Below are 18,606 nucleotides of genomic sequence, written 5' to 3' on the forward strand. Positions count from 1 at the left end.
ATGATGCAAGCTATTGCTTTTTAAAACTCTTTTAACTTGAACCAATAATAATTTGCATCACTTTTTACCAAATGCAGGCTTGTGCTTTTTTCTGGCGTAACCTACTGTTGAGCAAAACATGCTTGTAACTGACTCCAGCTTGAATTATACATGAGAACAAATGTAAGACATCTTATTTTTCCTTGCATTTTTATGATTGCTAAATATGTGAACCATCTTTGTTGATCTCTTCCTACATTGTAACATTTTGAAGGTATGCCACCAAAGTGACTTCTTCATAAACCGAAGAACTCACCTGAGTAAGTGGTGAAACATCTTGAAAAATAAAAACAAAATCTATCTGCTTTTTCAGTATACTTCTAGATATGTTGTAAATGTCCTCAAAGTGCTATTTTGTCAAAAGGAAAGCAATCAAACACTGAATTGGTTGAAATCAAACATCTCTATTTTATTGCATTGGTAGGAAAATGTTCCAAGTCCTCTGATGAGCAACAATAAAAAGAAAAGATGACGTAACACTGTGTCAGTGTAACTCTGAAATCTCATTCTATTTAGTTATACAAAATTAAATGACCAACAAGGGATTATTTTTGCAGTCTGTATCAAAGCAATTATAAAAATAAAAACCTTTAAACTTCAGGTAGTTAAAATTTGCAGTCATGTTTCAAATTCTACAAATGAACGAGAGCAAAAGGTCAGTGGACAGAAACGTGTTGCACCAAATATACGTGAGTCTGTTCCACTCAATAAAACTCATAGTTGTGTGCAAAGGTACTTGAGGGATGCAACACCTACTGTTGACACTGGTGCACAGTCATGCTCTATATGTTCACATGTAACATGCACAAACGGAGATGAACAGTTACAGCTTGTTCCAAAGTAAACCCCATCACAGGTTCAAACACTGAGTGGAATTCTCCACACACATCACAAAGAAATACAACTTAAAACAAAAGGAAGACTTACACACGGGCTTTGATTAGTCCCATCTGTAAATGTGGGAGTTTTGATTATACTACAACATTCAGATGATACAAAGATAAACATTTTATCTCTGCTAACAACCCAGATCTTTTTTGTTTTGCTGTGTGGTCAGTGTAAGCAGTTAGGACAATACATCACAGGGACGAAGATACGTATTTGTAAAGTCAAGATCGGAAGCAGTTTCCAAGGAACCAAAGTTCCTGGTACAGTTATACATTAAGCAGAATGTAGACAAAATATTGAAAGACTAGAAAGATCAATTGCCTTTGAATAGTATGCATTTCATACATTATGATGCTCCACTTCACTGGACAGACGCCATTTTTCAGCTTGATCTTTAATCACATTGCAGGTTAAAGTCTAAGCAGAAAGTAAACCTCGGGCTCTCTAGAGTGGGAGGAGTCTGCAGCTGGAAGAGAATCGTCAGTGTCGTATTGGTCTTTGCAGTGGTCCCCGTATCCATAATGTAATGATGTACAGGCTCCCTCAGGAAGTCCCCGGTCCTCCAGGTATCCCGCTATGTAAGAACCAGTGGAATGCCTGTTGACTGGTGGAATCTGTGAGGTTGGTTTATTCCTCAACACTACCCCACTAATGCTGGCTGAAGTGTTGATCGCTACACTGGGGCGAGGCTTCAGCGCCTCTTGCTGTCTTTCACGAGCACGGTTGTTGATGTGACGTACGCGGCTTTGGCTCCGAGAGGAAAGGCGGCGGGTGAGGAGTGGAGGTGACTCCTCTGTATTCCTGGAATGCATGTTGGTTGCCTCTGAGTGTGATCGTATGGGCATTGTTTCCTCATACACATGGAGAGCCGAGGCTCTATCACTGTCACTGTCATCCCCTTCCATACTGACCAGTTTACGTAGCTGTTCTGTAAGAGGATCACAGGACTTTGACTGGCTAGTTACTGCTCCCATAGAACCTGTCAGAGTCTGGTTCCTCATCCGGGGCGTGATGAAACTGCGGCTAATCATGTGGTACTTACTTTGGAAGTTGCATGATATGTCCTCAGAAGTGAGATCTCCCAGGGACTTGGACTTGCATTGGGCTGGAGTATGTATGGGAGTAGATTGGGGAAGCGGATGCAAATTTGTGTCCAGTGGAGGTCTGGTTTCTGGCTGTGGTTTGTGTCCTTTAACAGTGGAATCTTTTAGGTTTCTTGGCTTTTTTGAGGTTTCTGTCTGTGTGTGATTTTGAATGTGTGTCTCAGATGGAGGGTCGATGTGGTCATAGTCCAGTTCACTGTATGTTGCATCAAATGTTGGGCAATATGGACCTCTATGCCTACAGATATTTGTAGACACCCTAGACTGACCAGGGAGATTTTCAGAAGAGGAGTAGCCATTGTTGAAACACCCTAATTGCTCCTTTTTCATTTCTTCATTTTTAAGAAAGTCTTGATGATAACTGTTTTTGATCTGGTTGCCACTGTGGTTCCTCTGTGTGTTGGATTTGCTGAATTCTTGCTTGCTGAAAGCCTCCTTATTACTCTCAGGAATGGGGACGGTGGTCTGATGGAGTGGACTGGGATTGGATGGCAGAGAACTCTTGGGTCGGTGAAAGGGAGAACGCTTGTCATTGAATGTGACTTGTACATTGGAGGGCCGATGGGGAGGTTGATTCAGTGCAGAGGAACATTGCAGTAACGATGACGTATCTGGTGCGCGTTGTTGTGGATGATCATATCTCAGCAAGTGTTTTTGGGGGGAGTAGGTGGGAATGGACTCATAGTTTTGGTAGATAGCATGGGGATTGGGCGGCTTTGTGATCGATACCCATGGGCTGTCATGTTGCGTTGAGGTCTGCGTCACCTCTAGCGGATCTTCATCAACATTTATCTCCACCTCTGAGTTGTGGAAAAACTTAAAACAATCATTGTTTCTAAAAGGAGCTGTTGAAATACACCGCTCTTGTTTGATTATTGAGCCTGGGGGATCATACACCTCTTCATACACACTCTCCTCTGGTTCCCTGGCATCTTCTCTACCATCTTTACTTCTCTGAAGCTCATTCCAGCCTATATTGCTCCTCCAATTTTCAGCTACTTGTGCTGCACAGGATCCCAATCTATTTGAAGATGTCTTCTTGGGAGTGTCAGCCTGAAAATAAACTATGTTCTCCTTCAGGTTGCATCCCGACATAGGCATCAACACCTCCTCATCAAGAATTGTGTACACCTCCTCAAACTCTGTGGTTTCTGGACTAGAGAGCAAGTGTGGACATGGTGGGTCTCCTGGGGAATTAATCTGTGGTGAACAGATACCCTGGCTTCCAAAATGATTTATTTTTTGAAAGTCTTTTTGGGGACTGTTGGGGTGTTTCTTGTCAATGGTTAACCCTTGCAGTGTTTTACATGGCATGGGAGACTTGACGTTTGACCGATGAAAAGGAATATTATGATGTTTCGATAAAACTGTAGAATCGTTATGGTTGGCAATGCTGTCACACTGACTGATCAAAGCGGAGATGGAGCCGCAGGTGTCTTGCTCATTGCCTAAAGACATAGCATCGATTTGTCTGGATATGGCGCTGTCGTGCAAAGAGCCGGGAATTTTCAGAAGACCATGCTTCATGCTGACAGCTAAGCGAAAAGCGACTGAGGACGGGATAGGGGATGATGATGAAGATACCGAAGGTGCAGCTGTGACTATTGTGCTGTTTGATGAGGTGTCTGGTTTATCCGATCTTTTCGGACAAATCTCTGAAGAGGAACTGAAACTAATCTTTGCTGAATGATCATTGGTGCCGCTTTCTTCCTCTTTTACTTCTCGTCCACCAATAACCAGATAAGAGCCATCCTCAGACTGATCGAGTTCTTTATTGGTATTGGCATATGATGTTGAAGGTGAACATGGGTTTTGATGAATAGAGGTTGATGATTCGATGAGGAGATCCACAGAGGAAGACCGTGTCCGGTCAAAGAGGCAGGTTCCTACAGACACAGGGAATTAAATGATAGTTCACAAACACAGCTTCATATTCTAATGACAAACCTCAATCCAGAAAAAGTCGAGTCAGTGAGTCATTCAGAAAGTGGTTTTGGCAACACATTCCAAAATAAGGTGTGACAGGTGTAGAGATTATATCTCCACACTGGTCTGGGAATGCCTCGTTATCCACCAGTGGTTAATGTGGTTAATGTGGCCCGGGAAAGGGAACTTTGGGGTCCCCTGTTGGAGCTGTTGCCCCTGTGACCCGGTTTTAGATAAGAAGTTGAAGATGAGTATGAGGTGAAACATTACCTCTGTGTTATAATGCTTTCAATTATAAAAACATTAAATTTTTTTCAGAATTGAAATTGATCTAGAAATCTTTGGAGGATCCTTTATGGAATGACCTAGTGACAAACTAACAGCTACTTATGGAGACTAAAATCTGGTGCACAACATGCATTGTAAGGGAATGTCTGCTACGACATTTTGGTTATGTTGCACTCTTCTTTGGACATGAGCCAGTTTACAGGTGCCGTAGGCCCAATCTCAATTCTCTTTTGTACCCCTTCCCCTTCCCCTTGGCCCTACCCCTATGCCTACCCCTTTAAAACAAGGGGTAAGGTGAAGGGGTTCATACCCCTATGAATTGAGACACCCTTCCGCCTTAGGGGGGAAAAAAACTGCCGTCTTCACTGTTTGTCAACATGGCAACCAAAGTGAAACTTGTTTGCAGGAGCCTGTTTGCTTTTTTTAAATTTTCTCGCCTTTCTGCATAAATGCAAAGAAATAGAAGAAGTCGCAGATCTTCTTTACTTCTTATAGAAGTATTTTTTCCTTTTCTTTTTATTGTTGTTTATGCACCAATGACACCAGATCAAATTCCCTGTATGTGAGAAGTAGTTACTTGTCAATAAACTTGATTCTGATTCTGAACGCTCACGTTTCGACTGGCTGCAGCACACAGATGGATACTTGCATTATTTGTAAAGTGCTTTGAGCGTCTGATGCAGATGGAAAAGCACTATATAAATGCAGTCCATTGAAAGTAGGTTAAGTACAACCCCAATTCCAATGAAACTGGGAGATTGTGTAAAATTGTGGAAAAAAAAATAATTGTACTGTTGTCTATAAATCATAATAAATATAAATAATCATAATTCACCATAATTAAATGTTTTTGTTGTTGTTGTTGTTGTGACACTTTGTAACATTACAACCCCAGTTCCAATTTAAATGGGACATTGTGTAAAATGTAAATAAAAACAGAATACAATGATTTGCAAATACTCTTTTTGGAGCAACACATGCTGCCATCCAAGCAACGTCTTTTTCAGGGACGTCCCTGCTTACTTCAGCAAGACAATGCCAAGCCACATTCTGCACGTGTTACAACAGGGTGGCTTCATAGTAAAAGAGTGTGAGTACTAGACTGGCCTGCCTGCAGTCCAGACCTGTCACCCATTGGTAATGTGTGGAACATTATGAAGCACAAAATACGACAACGGAGACCCCGGACTGTTGAACAACTGAAGTTGTACATCAAGCAAGAATGGGAAAGAATTCCACCTACAAAGCTTCAACAATTAGTGTCCTCAGTTCCCAAACGCTTATTGAGTGTTGTTAGAAGGAAAGGTGATGTAACACAGTGGTAAACATACCACTGTCCCAGCTTTTTTGAAATGTGTTGGAGGCATCCATTTCAAAATGAGCAAATATTTGCACAAAAACAAGTTTATCATTTTGAACATTAAATATCTTGTCTTTGTGGTGTGTTCAATTGAATATAGGTTGAAGAGGATTTGCAAATCATTGTATTCCGTTTTTATTTACATTTTACACAACGTCTCAACTTCAATGGAATTGGGGTTGTAATGTTACAAAAGTGTGACAATAAAAAAAACATTTAATTATGGTGAATTATGATTATTTGTTGATTATCAATTCAACAGATTTATAGACAACAGTACAATTAAAGGCGATTAATGGTGTATGTCAACAGAATCATGATTTATTTTTGTAAATTGAACAAAACTGGATCTGGTTTGTTGCCTATTTGAAAATATTACATTTATTTTTTGTAAACTTTAATATACATTTTGTATATTATTTGTAATATACACCATCAAATAATATAAAGAGGTTAGGGTTCTGTAATGTGGTTGATGTGGCCACGCACAGCACCTGCACCTGCTCCCAAACCATCCTGGCCTCTATCTCCATGTTATTATGTAATTTAAAGGGTGAAAGACTTAAAAAATGCAAACTCCTCTGACCGCGTCTCTTCGTCGTGGCGCCGCTCTGCCATTGGCTCCTAATCTCTTGCATGCCTCTACTGGTGGTTGGCTCTCACTGCGGTATTGTATCTCTTCCTGTTTCGGAGCACAGCGGTGTTTTGCTGTATCTGTTAGCTGTTTAATCTGCGCAGTTAGATTGATCTAGTTAACTAGATAACGATTTGTTTTACAGTGTAATCTTCACGTGCCTTAACTAAAGCACTCCCTCTGCTGAATCACCTCTAAATTATTTACACATTATTCACTTTGTGTGTTTTTAGGAATCCACTAGCTTAGCGCAGCTACTAGCTCTTAGCCGATATAGCATGGCAGCTTCTCCTGTCTCTCCCGCACTTTTCTGCTCTGGGTGTGAAATGTTTAGTTATTCCTTGGCCTCCTTTAGCAGTAATGGTACTTGTAATAAGTGTAGCTTATTCGTAGCTTTGGAGGCCAGGCTGGGCGAATTGGAGACTCGGCTCCGCACCGTGGAAAATTCTACAGCTAGCCAGTTTCTCTGTGAATTTTCAGACCTTTTGTCTGACTTAGTGCTTAGCTCAGATAAGATAATTATAGTGGGCGATTTTAACATCCACACAGATGCTGAGAATGACAGCCTCAACACTGCATTTAATCTATTATTAGACTCAATTGGCTTTGCTCAAAATGTATATGAGTCCACCCACCACTTTAATCATATCTTAGATCTTGTTCTGACTTATGGTATGGAAATTGAAGACTTAACAGTATTCCCTGAAAACTCCCTTCTGTCTGATCATTTCTTAATAACATTTACATTTACTCTGATGGACTACCCAGCAGTGGGGAATAAGTTTCATTACACTAGAAGTCTTTCAGAAAGCGCTGTAACTAGGTTTAAGGATATGATTCCTTCTTTATGTTCTCTAATGCCATATACCAACACAGTGCAGAGTAGCTACCTAAACTCTGTAAGTAAGATAGAGTATCTCGTCAATAGTTTTACATCCTCATTGAAGACAACTTTGGATGCTGTAGCTCCTCTGAAAAAGAGAGCTTTAAATCAGAAGTGCCTGACTCCGTGGTATAACTCACAAACTCGCAGCTTAAAGCAGATAACCCGTAAGTTGGAGAGGAAATGGCATCTCACTAATTTAGAAGATCTTCACTTAGCCTGGAAAAAGAGTCTGTTGCTCTATAAAAAAGCCCTCCGTAAAGCTAGGACATCTTACTTCTCATCACTAATTGAAGAAAATAAGAACAACCCCAGGTTTCTTTTCAGCACTGTAGCCAGGCTGACAAAGAGTCAGAGCTCTATTGAGCCGAGTATTCCTTTAACTTTAACTAGTAATGACTTCATGACTTTCTTTGCTAATAAAATTTTAACTATTAGAGAAAAAAATTACTCATAACCATCCCAAAGACGTGTCGTTATCTTTGGCTGCTTTCAGTGATGCCGGTATTTGGTTAGACTCTTTCTCTCCGATTGTTCTGTCTGAGTTATTTGCATTAGTTACTTCCTCCAAACCATTGACATGTCTGTTAGACCCCATTCCTACCAGGCTGCTCAAGGAAGCCCTACCATTAATTAATGCTTCGATCTTAAATATGATCAATCTATCTTTATTAGTTGGCTATGTACCACAGGCTTTTAAGGTGGCAGTAATTAAACCATTACTTAAAAAGCCATCACTTGACCCAGCTATCTTAGCTAATTATAGGCCAATCTCCAACATTCCTTTTCTCTCAAAAATTCTTGAAAGGGTAGTTGTAAAACAGCTAACTGATCATCTCATCTCTGTGCTTGTTCTGTTAGACCTCAGTGCTGCTTTTGATACTGTTGACCATAAAATTTTATTACAGAGATTAGAGCATGCCATAGGTATTAAAGGCACTGCGCTGCGGTGGTTTGAATCATATTTATCTAATAGATTACAATTTGTTCATGTAAATGGGGAATCTTCTTCACAGACTAAGGTTAATTATGGAGTTCCACAAGGTTCTGTGCTAGGACCAATTTTATGCACTATATACATGTTTCCCTTAGGCAGTATTATTAGATGGCAATGCTTGAATTTTCATTGTTACGCAGATAATACCCAGCTTTATCTATCCATGAAGCCAGAGGACACACACCAATTAGCTAAACTGCAGACATAAAGACATGGATGATCTCTAATTTCCTGCTTTTAAACTCAGATAAAACTGAAGTTATTGTACTTGCCCCACAAATCTTAGAAACATGGTGTCTAACCAGATCCTTACTCTGGATGGCATTACCCTGACCTCTAGTAATACTGTGAGAAATCTTGGAGTCATTTTTGATCAGGATATGTCATTCAATGTGCATATTAAACAAATATGTAGGACTGCTTTTTTGCATTTGCGCAATATCTCTAAAATTAGAAAGGTCTTGTCTCAGAGTGATGCTGAAAAACTAATTCATGCATTTATTTCCTCTAGGCTGGACTATTGTAATTCATTATTATCAGGTTGTCCTAAAGGTTCCCTGAAAAGCTTTCAGTTAATTCAAAATGCTGCAGCTAGAGTGCTAACAGGGACTAGAAGGAGAGAGCATATCTCACCCATATTGGCCTCTCTTCACTGGCTTCCTGTTAATTCTAGAATAGAATTTAAAATTCTTCTTCTTACTTATAAGGTTTTGAATAATCAGGTCCCATCTTATCTTAGGGACCTCATAGTACCATATCACCCCAATAGAGCGCTTCGCTCTCAGACTGCAGGCTTACTTGTAGTTCCTAGGGTTTGTAAGACTAGAATGGGAGGCAGAGTCTTCAGCTTTCAGGCTCCTCTCCTGTGGAACCAGCTCCCAATTCAGATCAGGGAGACAGACACCCTCTCTACTTTTAAGATTAGGCTTAAAACGTTCCTTTTTGCTAAAGCTTATAGTTAGGGCTGGATCAGGTGACCCTGAACCATCCCTTAGTTATGCTGCTATAGACTTAGACTGCTGGGGGGTTCCCATGATGCACTGAGTGTTTCTTTCTCTTTTTGCTCTGTATGCACCACTCTGCATTTAATTATTAGTGATTGATCTCTGCTCCCCTCCACAGCATGTCTTTTTCCTGGTTCTCTCCCTCAGCCCCAACCAGTCCCAGCAGAAGACTGCCCCTCCCTGAGCCTGGTTCTGCTGGAGGTTTCTTCCTGTTAAAAGGCAGTTTTTCCTTCCCACTGTTGCCAAGTGCTTGCTCACAGGGGGTCGTTTTGACCGTTGGGGTTTTTCCGTAATTATTGTATGGCCTTGCCTTACAATATAAGGCGCCTTGGGGCAACTGTTTGTTGTGATTTGGCGCTATATAAATAAAATTGATTGATTGATTGATTAAAATGGTTTCAAAATTGTTGAGTTGCTTATTTACTCATGCTTTTTATAGCAACGCCGGCCTCCAGCTGTATATTACAAAACACAGACCTGCTGGTTTAAGCTTCTTTCGTACCCAAATTTAATTGGCACCCTTCTTTTAATAGATTGTTCTAAACACTTTAAAATGCTGTTAGCCTGAATACACCCACGTCCAAATATTTCTGGAATGTGTTGATGCATTAACTTTAGAATGAGTTCATTCTTGCATTTCAATATGCTCACTCACTCATCTTCAACCGGTTACTCCAATTAAGGGTCGGGGGTGGCTGGTGGCTGGAGCGTATCTCAGCAGTCATAAGTCGTAAGCTAGGGTGTACCTGGACAGGACCTATGGACAATTTAAAGTGTCCAATCCACCAAACCTGCATGTCTTTGGATGTGGGAGGGAACCCACACAGACATGGGGAGAGAACAAACAAACTCCACACAGAAAGGCCCCATTTGTGAAGCAAACCCACGACCTTCTTGCTGTGAGGCAACAATGCTAATGGCTAAGCCACCGTGCTGCCCATTTCAATATACTGTCCCAGCTTTTTTTGTAATTGAGGTTTGTAAATCATGATGCCAAACAAACATTAAATGAGAATTTACAATCAGGTCACCATGAGCCAGTAGCCATACAGAAACAAATGAACCACCAACTGCAACTGTGAAGGGGAAATGAGGGTTTAAAATAAAGACAAATCCATGTTTGTCAACAATAGTTCAGGAAAAGATGGTCAAATGGGTTTTGGTTCATGGGATCAAATGACAGCAATATTTTTCTGTGAACGCAATATTGCTATGGTTCTGAATGATGCAACCTTCAGACAATACATACTTTAGATTACCTGCATGAACATCCTAGTCAGTTCTCTACTATAAAGAACAGCAAAGTGAAGATGGGACACAGAAGGCAAATGAAGGTATTAGACAGTCATGATTAGGCTCACATTATTAATCTGCATTAACTGCATGGTGGAGGAATGAGACAACATTTCAAGTTCAACCAGTTTGTCATTTTGTCGTCTAATAGTTGTGTAACGGATCACAGTCAATCCATGATGTGTACGGACCACCCCCACGATTCGGCACACATATAAGCCGCAAATTAATTGCAAAGTTGACACAATATTGTGAAATCCAGATTTATTGTCACGGTTAGGGCTCTACATCGGTTTTTAAAACTCAATACGATATGTATCGTTGGACCTCCGATATACGATACGTATCATTATATCAATATTTTTATGTGCTTTACACAGTTTCTAGCAGTTTTAAGTGCAGATATAAATTGTAGTGTAACTCATCTATTTAGTACTTCAGTTGCACTGTTTAATGTGTTTGATTAGTATTTTTTTTTCACGTGTTCACCGTTGCTGTTGTACTTTCCCAAATTGGCTTCACAACCTAGATTACTAACCCCAAGACCCTTAGTAATTTTTTATATTTGTAGTTTTCATAACTGCTTTTCCTTGCACTTTAGTTGTGCAGAAAAACTAAGTAAATAATTTTTTTTTAAATATAGCTTATCGATTCCACTTACTGTAGTTCAGAACTGTAGTAAAACTAGAACAGAGTCATACTAATAAAACATTTTGGTTAAAAATATGTTTGTTATTGTAAAAAATGAGGTGGGCTTCATAGATAATTGGCAAAGCTTCTGGGGAAAACCTGGTCTTGTTAGGAGAGACGGCATCCATCCCACTTTGGATGAAGCAGCTCTCATTTCTAGAAATTTGGCCAATTTTATTAAACCCTCCAAACCGTGACTACCCAGGGTTGGGACCAGGAAGCAGAGTTGTAGTCTTACACACCTCTCTGCAGCTTCTCTCCCCTGCCATCCCCCCAATACCCCATCCCCGTAGAGACGGTGCCTGCTCCCAGATCACCAACAACCAGTAAAAATCTATTTAAGCATAAAAATTCAAAAAGAAAAAATAATATAGCACCTTCAACTGCACCACAGACTAAAACAGTTAAATGTGGTCTATTAAACATTAGGTCTCTCTCTTCTAAGTCCTTGTTAGTAAATGATATAATAATTGATCAACATATTGATTTATTCTGCCTTACAGAAACCTCGTTACAGCAGGATGAATATGTTAGTTTAAATGAGTCAACACCCCCGAGTCACACTAACTGTCAGAATGCTCGTAGCACGGGCCGAGGCGGAGGCGGAGGATTAGCAGCAATCTTCCACTCCAGCTTATTAATTAATCAAAAACCCAGACAGAGCTTTAATTCATTTGAAAGCTTGACTCTTAGTCTTGTCCATCCAAATTGGAAGTCCAAAAAAACAGTTTTATTTGTTGTTATCTATCATCCACCTGGTCGTTACTGTTAGTTTCTCTGTGAATTTTCAGACCTTTTGTCTGACTTAGTGCTTAGCTCAGATAAGATAATTATAGTGGGCAATTTTAACATTCACATAGATGCTGAGAATGACAGCCTCAACACTGCATTTAATCTATTATTAGACTCAATTGGCTTCGCTCAAAATGTAAATGAGTCCACCCACCACTTTAACCATACTTTAGATCTTGTTCTGACATATGGCATAGAAATTGAAGACTTAACAGTATGCCCTGAAAAACCCCTTCTGTCTGATCATTTCTTAATAACATTTACATTTACTTTCATGGACTACCCAGCAGTGGGGAATAAGTTTCATTACAGTAGAAGTCTTTCGGAAAGTGCTGTAACTAGGTTTAAGGATATGATTCCTTCTTTGTTATGTTCTCCAATGCCATATACCAACACAGTGCAGAGTAGCTACCTAAACTCTGTGAGTGAGATAGATTATCTCGTCAATAGTTTTACATCCTCATTGAGCACAACTTTGGATGCATTAGCTCCTCTGAAAAAGAGAGCCTTAAATCAGAAGTGCCTGACTCCGTGGTAAAGACATATCTTTATCTTTGGCTGCTTTCAGTAATGCTGGTATTTGGTTAGACTCTTTCTCTCCGATTGTTCTGTCTGAGTTATTTTCATTAGTCACTTCCTCCAAACCATCAACATGTCTGTTAGACCCCATTTCTTCCAGGCTGCTCAAGGAAGCCCTACCATTAATTAATGCTTCGATCTTAAATATGATCAATCTATCTTTATTAGTTGGCTATGTACCACAGGCTTTTAGGGTGGCAGTAATTAAACCATTACTTAAAAAGCCATCACTTGACCCAGCTATCTTAGCTAATTATAGGCCAATCTCCAACCTTCCTTTTCTCTCAAAAATTCTTGAAAGGGTAGTTGTAAAACAGCTAACTGATCATCTGCAGAGGAATGGTCTATTTGAAGAGACCTCAGTGCTGCTTTTGATACTGTTGACCATAAAATTTTATTACAGAGATTAGAGTATGCCATAGGTATTAAAGACACTGCGCTGCGGTGGTTTGAATCATATTTATCTAATAGATTACAATTTGTTCATGTAAATGGGGAGTCTTCTTCACAGACTAAGGTTAATTATGGAGTTCCACAAGGTTCTGTGCTAGGACCAATTTTATTCACTTTATACATACTTCCCTTAGGCACTATTATTAGAAAGCATTGCTTAAATTTTCATTTTTACGCAGATGATACCCAGCTTTATCTATCCATGAAGTGACACACACCAATTAGTTAAACTGCAGGAATGTCTTACAGACATAAAGACATGGATAACCTCTAATTTCCTGCTTTTAAATTCAGATAAAACTGAAGTTATTGTACTTGGCCCCACAAATCTTAGAAACATGGTGTCTAACCAGATCCTTACTATGGATGGCATTACACTGACCTCTAGTAATACTGTGAGAAATCTTGGAGTCATTTTTGATCAGGATATGTCCTTCAATGCAGTTATTAAGCAAATATGTAGGACTGCTTTTTTACATTTGCGCAATATCTCTAAAATTAGAAAGGTCTTGTCTCAGAGTGATGCTGAAAAACTAATTCATGCATTTATTTCCTCTAGGCTGGACTATTGTAATTCATTATTATCAGGCTGTCCTAAAAGTTCTCTGAAAAGCCTTCAGTTAATTCAAAATGCTGCAGCTAGAGTACTGACGGGGACTAGAAGGAGAGAGCATATTTCACCCATATTGGCCTCTCTTCGTTGGCTTCCTGTTAATTCTAGAATAGAATTTAAAATTCTTCTTCTTACTTATAAGGTTTTGAATAATCAGGTCCCATCTTATCTTAGGGACCTCTTAGTACCATATCACCCCAATAGAGTGCTTCGCTCTCAGACTGCAGGCTTACTTGTAGTTCCTAGGGTTTGTAAGAGTAGAATGGGAGACAGAGCCTTCAGCTTTCAGGCTCCTCTCCTGTGGAACCAGCTCCCAATTCGAATCAGGGAGACAGACACCCTCTCTACTTTTAAGATTAGGCTTAAAACTTTCCTTTTTGCTAAAGCTTATAGTTAGGGCTGGATCAGGTTACCCTGGACCATCCCTTAGTTATTCTGCTATAGACTTAGACTGCTGGGGGGTTCCCATGATGAAAGTGTTTCTTTCTCTTTTTGTTCTGTATGCACCACTCTGCATTTAATCATTAGTGATTGATCTCTGCTCTCTTCCACAGCATGTCTTTTTCCTGATTCTCTCCCTCAGCCCCAACCAGTCCCAGCAGAAGACTGCCCCTCCCTGAGCCTGGTTCTGCTGGAGGTTTCTTCCTGTTAAAAGGGAGTTTTTCCTTCCCACTCTCACCAAGTGCTTGCTCATAGGGGGTTGTTTTGACCGTTGGGGTTTTTCTGTAATTATTGTATGGCTTTTGCCTTACAATATAAAGCGCCTTGGGGCAACTGTTGTTGTGATTTGCCGCTATATAAATAAAATTGATTTGACTGATTTGATTGTTATTAGTATTATTAGCATTGTTATTTTTGCTATTATATGCAAAAAAACAAAAAATTTCAAAAATGGACCTTTACTCTAAGATGATTGGGGGGAGGGAGGGGGGCATTCCGTCTCCTCGCCCCTCTGGCTATGCGCCTACACATTCTGTGTAAGCAGGAAGAAAGCATACGATGAGAAGACCAACACATGTGGAAAGCATTACGGGATTGATGGATAAGGTTTTTTCACATGCGCCATCCATCAAAAACAAACTTGGTGTGTATTTGAACACAGGCAAAGCGTAAATATGTTTGTAAAACTCACAGTGACTGTGCTGCTGATTTTGCTGCATTGGCAGCGTCTTACACCGCTGTTTCAATAATACCATGAATCTGTATGGACCCAAAGTCATGGTGAATTGTTTTTAAAGTAAAGCAGACTCGAGGCAGCCTGGAACAGCTCTACACATGTTGGGGTCCGAGCACTGTAGGAATCACTTTAAAATATCAGGAGTTTGAGGTTTGATTGAGGTCCGGAGAAAACATTTCCCAATTTTGCCAAGTGGTGCTACACTCAGAAAGCAAAGTTGTATTTTTCTGCTTTTTTTGCTAATTGGAAAAGTGATCCCATCCAAACCGTAAGCTTTGTGATCCGTTGCACCCCTATCATGTAATTCTCCAGAAAAACATGCAAACTTCAATCCATATTTCCTTAACCCTCTGAGCATTACTTTGCAGAATGCATTAAAATTGTTCTCAAAGCTTCTGTAATTAATGTAAAAAAAATCTTCTGTTGTCTTGATAGTGTGATGAAAGTGAGTATTACACATCTTTAGATCTAAGTGAAATAGAAACGACAAAATCCAGTAAGATACTGTATGGTATGCAAGGAGAATACCCACCGATGACGGCGTCTGTAACTACATCTTTCTTCTCCTTGTCTGAGGAACACAATGACAGCTGCCCTTCAAGAAGCCTGTCTAAAGGCATGGAGATGGGTCTGTGGATGAGGGGAGGCCTGGGCACCAGGCGCTTCTCCATCCCCCCTTCCTTCCCTGCTGGAACCTCTCCTCCTCCAGCTCCAGCGCCGTTCTTTTGGTCTGATATCAAGGCAACTGACTCTGAAAGCACCATCTTGGTCTTCTTGCGTCCCTTCGCTGGGGCGCTCACTGTGCGCCGCAGCAGCTGTTCGCTGATCGAGCGCTTTCTTGGGGCAATACAAGAGTTTGTATCCACAGAGGGTTTGGAAGAACGACTAAACAAGCTGCGGATTCCTCGTAGCTGAGGGCCCTGCATGGAGGAAGGAGAGCAAATGAGAAGAAAGTAAACCGGCAGTCATTAAGTACGACATGTTCTGTTGTGTGTTGGGGGGTTTGGCTGGATGTTTTTGTGTTGTTTTCTTTTCTTTGCTCTCCAGGTGGTATGCAAACTGGTTTTTGTCTGTGGAGAAGGTGCTGGCAGAAGAGTCCTTCACTCTCATCAGCATTATTAGCTGCACCTGTGGAGGATGTGCACGTGCAGGCCTAATGACTTGCAGCACCTGTGGATGATGCTCACGTGCAAACTTAAAGACTTTCAGCTGAAGCAGATAATGAGATGGCGTTCTGCATTTAAGCCATGAGTGGTTCAAGCAGAATTGCCGGGAACTCGACCTTGTGACGTTCATTTGTGAGACGCTGAGGACCGCGCCAGGGTTTGACACATCGTGCCTGTGAAGGAGGACGGGTGAGGGACACATGCTGTCAGCACACATCAGAGGTGATTGATTGTCTGAATGATCGTTAATAGTAATTTGACATTCTGTTACGCAGTATATTTGAACATTGATGAGAATTGTGCAGTTTGCTTCTCACTGCCGTGGCGTACGGACTGATGATCCTCCACCTGTTGTGAGAAGCTGCTCATTTACATAAAGCTTAAATTCAGACCTGAATGTGTTGCTGATAGTGTGTGCCTCTGAAGGATATTTGCTGTAGCTCTGTTGACTTACCTCACCTTTTTCCATCCTTCACAGAGTCAGTTTGTCGTGTCCACCTGGGGGGTGTTTGGCGGTGAATCTGAGTCCAGAAGCGCAGAGGCTTCGATCCTTTTGGGCGCTGGAGAGCGCGCCGTCCTTCACTCCGCCAGACAAACCAAATATTTATGTTGTACACTAATTATTGCACTGGAGGGGAAATAAAACCATTTTGTTTGTGGAACCGCTTTCTGGTTATTTAGCACTGGGTTCGGTCAGACGTTGGTCCGCTCCTCAACCTGCGTCTGCACATAACACCTTCAGGGCATTACTGAAAGGGTTTTGTTCTGGCTTGCAAAACTAATTTGGAGAATTTCAACTAAATCTAAATTGGTTCCAGGGTTCTCACCAGTGCAGCTGAGTATAGGCCCTATGCTGTGATTTGGAGAAACCAAACCAAAACAAAACACAACAGAAAAGCTCCCCCTGCTGGTAAAATCACAGCATAGGGCGCTTTTCTGTTTTTTTCTTCCCCTTATTATTTTTTAAAGGACATGTCGCACGTTATATAATGTCCCACTTAGCTACACAAAGTGACCCTCAAACAGTGGTGGGCACACTTCCGATAATCCGATAACCGATCATTATCGAAGATAAAGTTTTCATTATGGGATTATCTTTTCAGATAACTTTGAAAACCATTACTAGACTAATTATCTTCCGATAAATTTTTGTCTGATAATTTTTAGACTATTAACGTGGTAAACAAAGGTGAACAGATGTGTAGTTCTACCCTCTACAAACAGAGGAGAGCTGGTTCTAGAAGAAACCGCTCTATCCTCTGCAGGCAAAGGAGAACTGGTAACCAAAAAAAAACATTTCTTTTAACCCCATACTGTTATGCTGCCAATAGAGGTGGGCGGATCGATCCTAATATCAATACCAACGTTGGTATTGATATTGAACGATCCTCGTGTAAAAAGATCGATGCTCAAGCACACCCAGATTCATCAAGGTCTACTCTCTGTCTGTATGAGCAGCGCTGCGCTGTGTCACACAACACGGAGCAGCACACCCTCCCCCCTCTGGTCTTTTGTTGTTGCACTGTCACGTGGCTCAGCGGCGCTAGCCAACAGCCATGCAGGTAGGCTCAGCCTGGCCTGCCCACTCAGCGCTCTCCTCGAGTCAGCCCTCTACCTCAGGAGATTTTGTTTTAAGTTGTGTTGAGTGATATTTTTTAAACAAAAATGGTGATTGTGATAAAAAAAAGTATTTTGTTGTCACGTATAATGTTTGGTGAAATTCTATCCTATGTCTTGGATCCTTTGGATCTATGAAGCTTAAAATATGAAAGAGCATTGGTATCACTGGTGGTTGGCTCTCACTGCGGTATTGTATCACTTCCTGTTCCGGAGCACAGCGGTGTTTTGCTGTATCTGTTAGCTGTTTAATCTGCGCAGTTAGATTGATCTAGTTAACTAGATAACAATTTGCTTCACAGTGTAATCTTCACGTGCCTTAACTAAAGCACTCCCTCTGCTGAATCACCTCTAAATTATTTACACATTATTCACTTTGTGTGTTTTTAGGAATCCGCTAGCTTAGCGCAGCTACTAGCTCTTAGCCGGTTTAGCATGGCGGCTTCTCCTGTCTCTCCCACACTTTTCTGCTCTGGGTGTGAAATGTTTAGTTATTCCTTGGCCTCCTTTAGCAGTAATGGTACTTGTAATAAGTGTAGCTTATTCGTAGCTTTGGAGGCCAGGCTGGGCGAATTGGAGACTCGGCTCCGCACCTTGGAAAATCCTACAGTTAGCCAGGCCCCTGTAGTCGGTGCGGACCAAGGTAGCTTAGCCGCCGTTAGTTTCCCTCTGGCAGATCCCGAGCAGCCGGGAAAGCAGGCCGACTGGGTGACTGTGAGGAGGAAGCGTAGTTCTAAACAGAAGCCCCGTGTACACCGCCAACCCGTTCACATTTCTAACCGTTTTTCTCCACTCGGCGACACACCCGCCAAGGATCAAACTCTGGTTATTGGCGACTCTGTTTTGAGAAATGTGAAGTTAGCGACACCAGCAACCATAGTCAATTGTCTTCCGGGGGCCAGAGCAGGCGACATTGAAGGAAATTTGAAACTGCTGGCTAAGGCTAAGCGTAAATTTGGTAAGATTGTAATTCACGTCAGCAGTAATGACACCCGGTTACGCCAGTCGGAGGTCACTAAAATCAACATTGAATCGGTGTGTAACTTTGCAAAAACAATGTCGGACTCTGTAGTTTTCTCTGGGCCCCTCCCCAATCGGACCGGG

At 41.1% G+C, this 18,606-nt stretch overlaps 1 protein-coding gene across 5 annotated transcripts in view; it reads right to left on the bottom strand.

Moving 5' to 3' along the window:
- Positions 1-688: 688 nt before the first annotated feature.
- The window catches only part of LOC117509407 (1-phosphatidylinositol 4,5-bisphosphate phosphodiesterase eta-1-like), a 277,298-nt gene continuing 259,380 nt past the window's right edge, over positions 689-18,606 (bottom strand). For 2 of the 5 annotated variants that reach the window (XM_034169077.1, XM_034169078.1), the window contains 3 exons: positions 15,252-15,639; positions 3,406-3,916; positions 3,188-3,370 (listed from right to left, as the gene is read on the bottom strand). In XM_034169077.1, coding sequence (XP_034024968.1) covers positions 3,334-3,370; positions 3,406-3,916; positions 15,252-15,639 — 936 coding nt within the window. In that variant the 3' untranslated portion in view covers positions 3,188-3,333. Of the gene's footprint in view, positions 3,917-10,381; positions 10,410-15,251; positions 15,640-18,606 lie in introns of all 5 variants that reach the window. The other 3 variants (XM_034169080.1, XM_034169079.1, XM_034169076.1) reach the window with 3 other exon arrangements.

This window comes from Thalassophryne amazonica, chromosome 4, assembly GCF_902500255.1.
Source record: "Thalassophryne amazonica chromosome 4, fThaAma1.1, whole genome shotgun sequence".
NCBI classification, from domain to species: Eukaryota; Metazoa; Chordata; class Actinopteri; order Batrachoidiformes; family Batrachoididae; genus Thalassophryne; species Thalassophryne amazonica.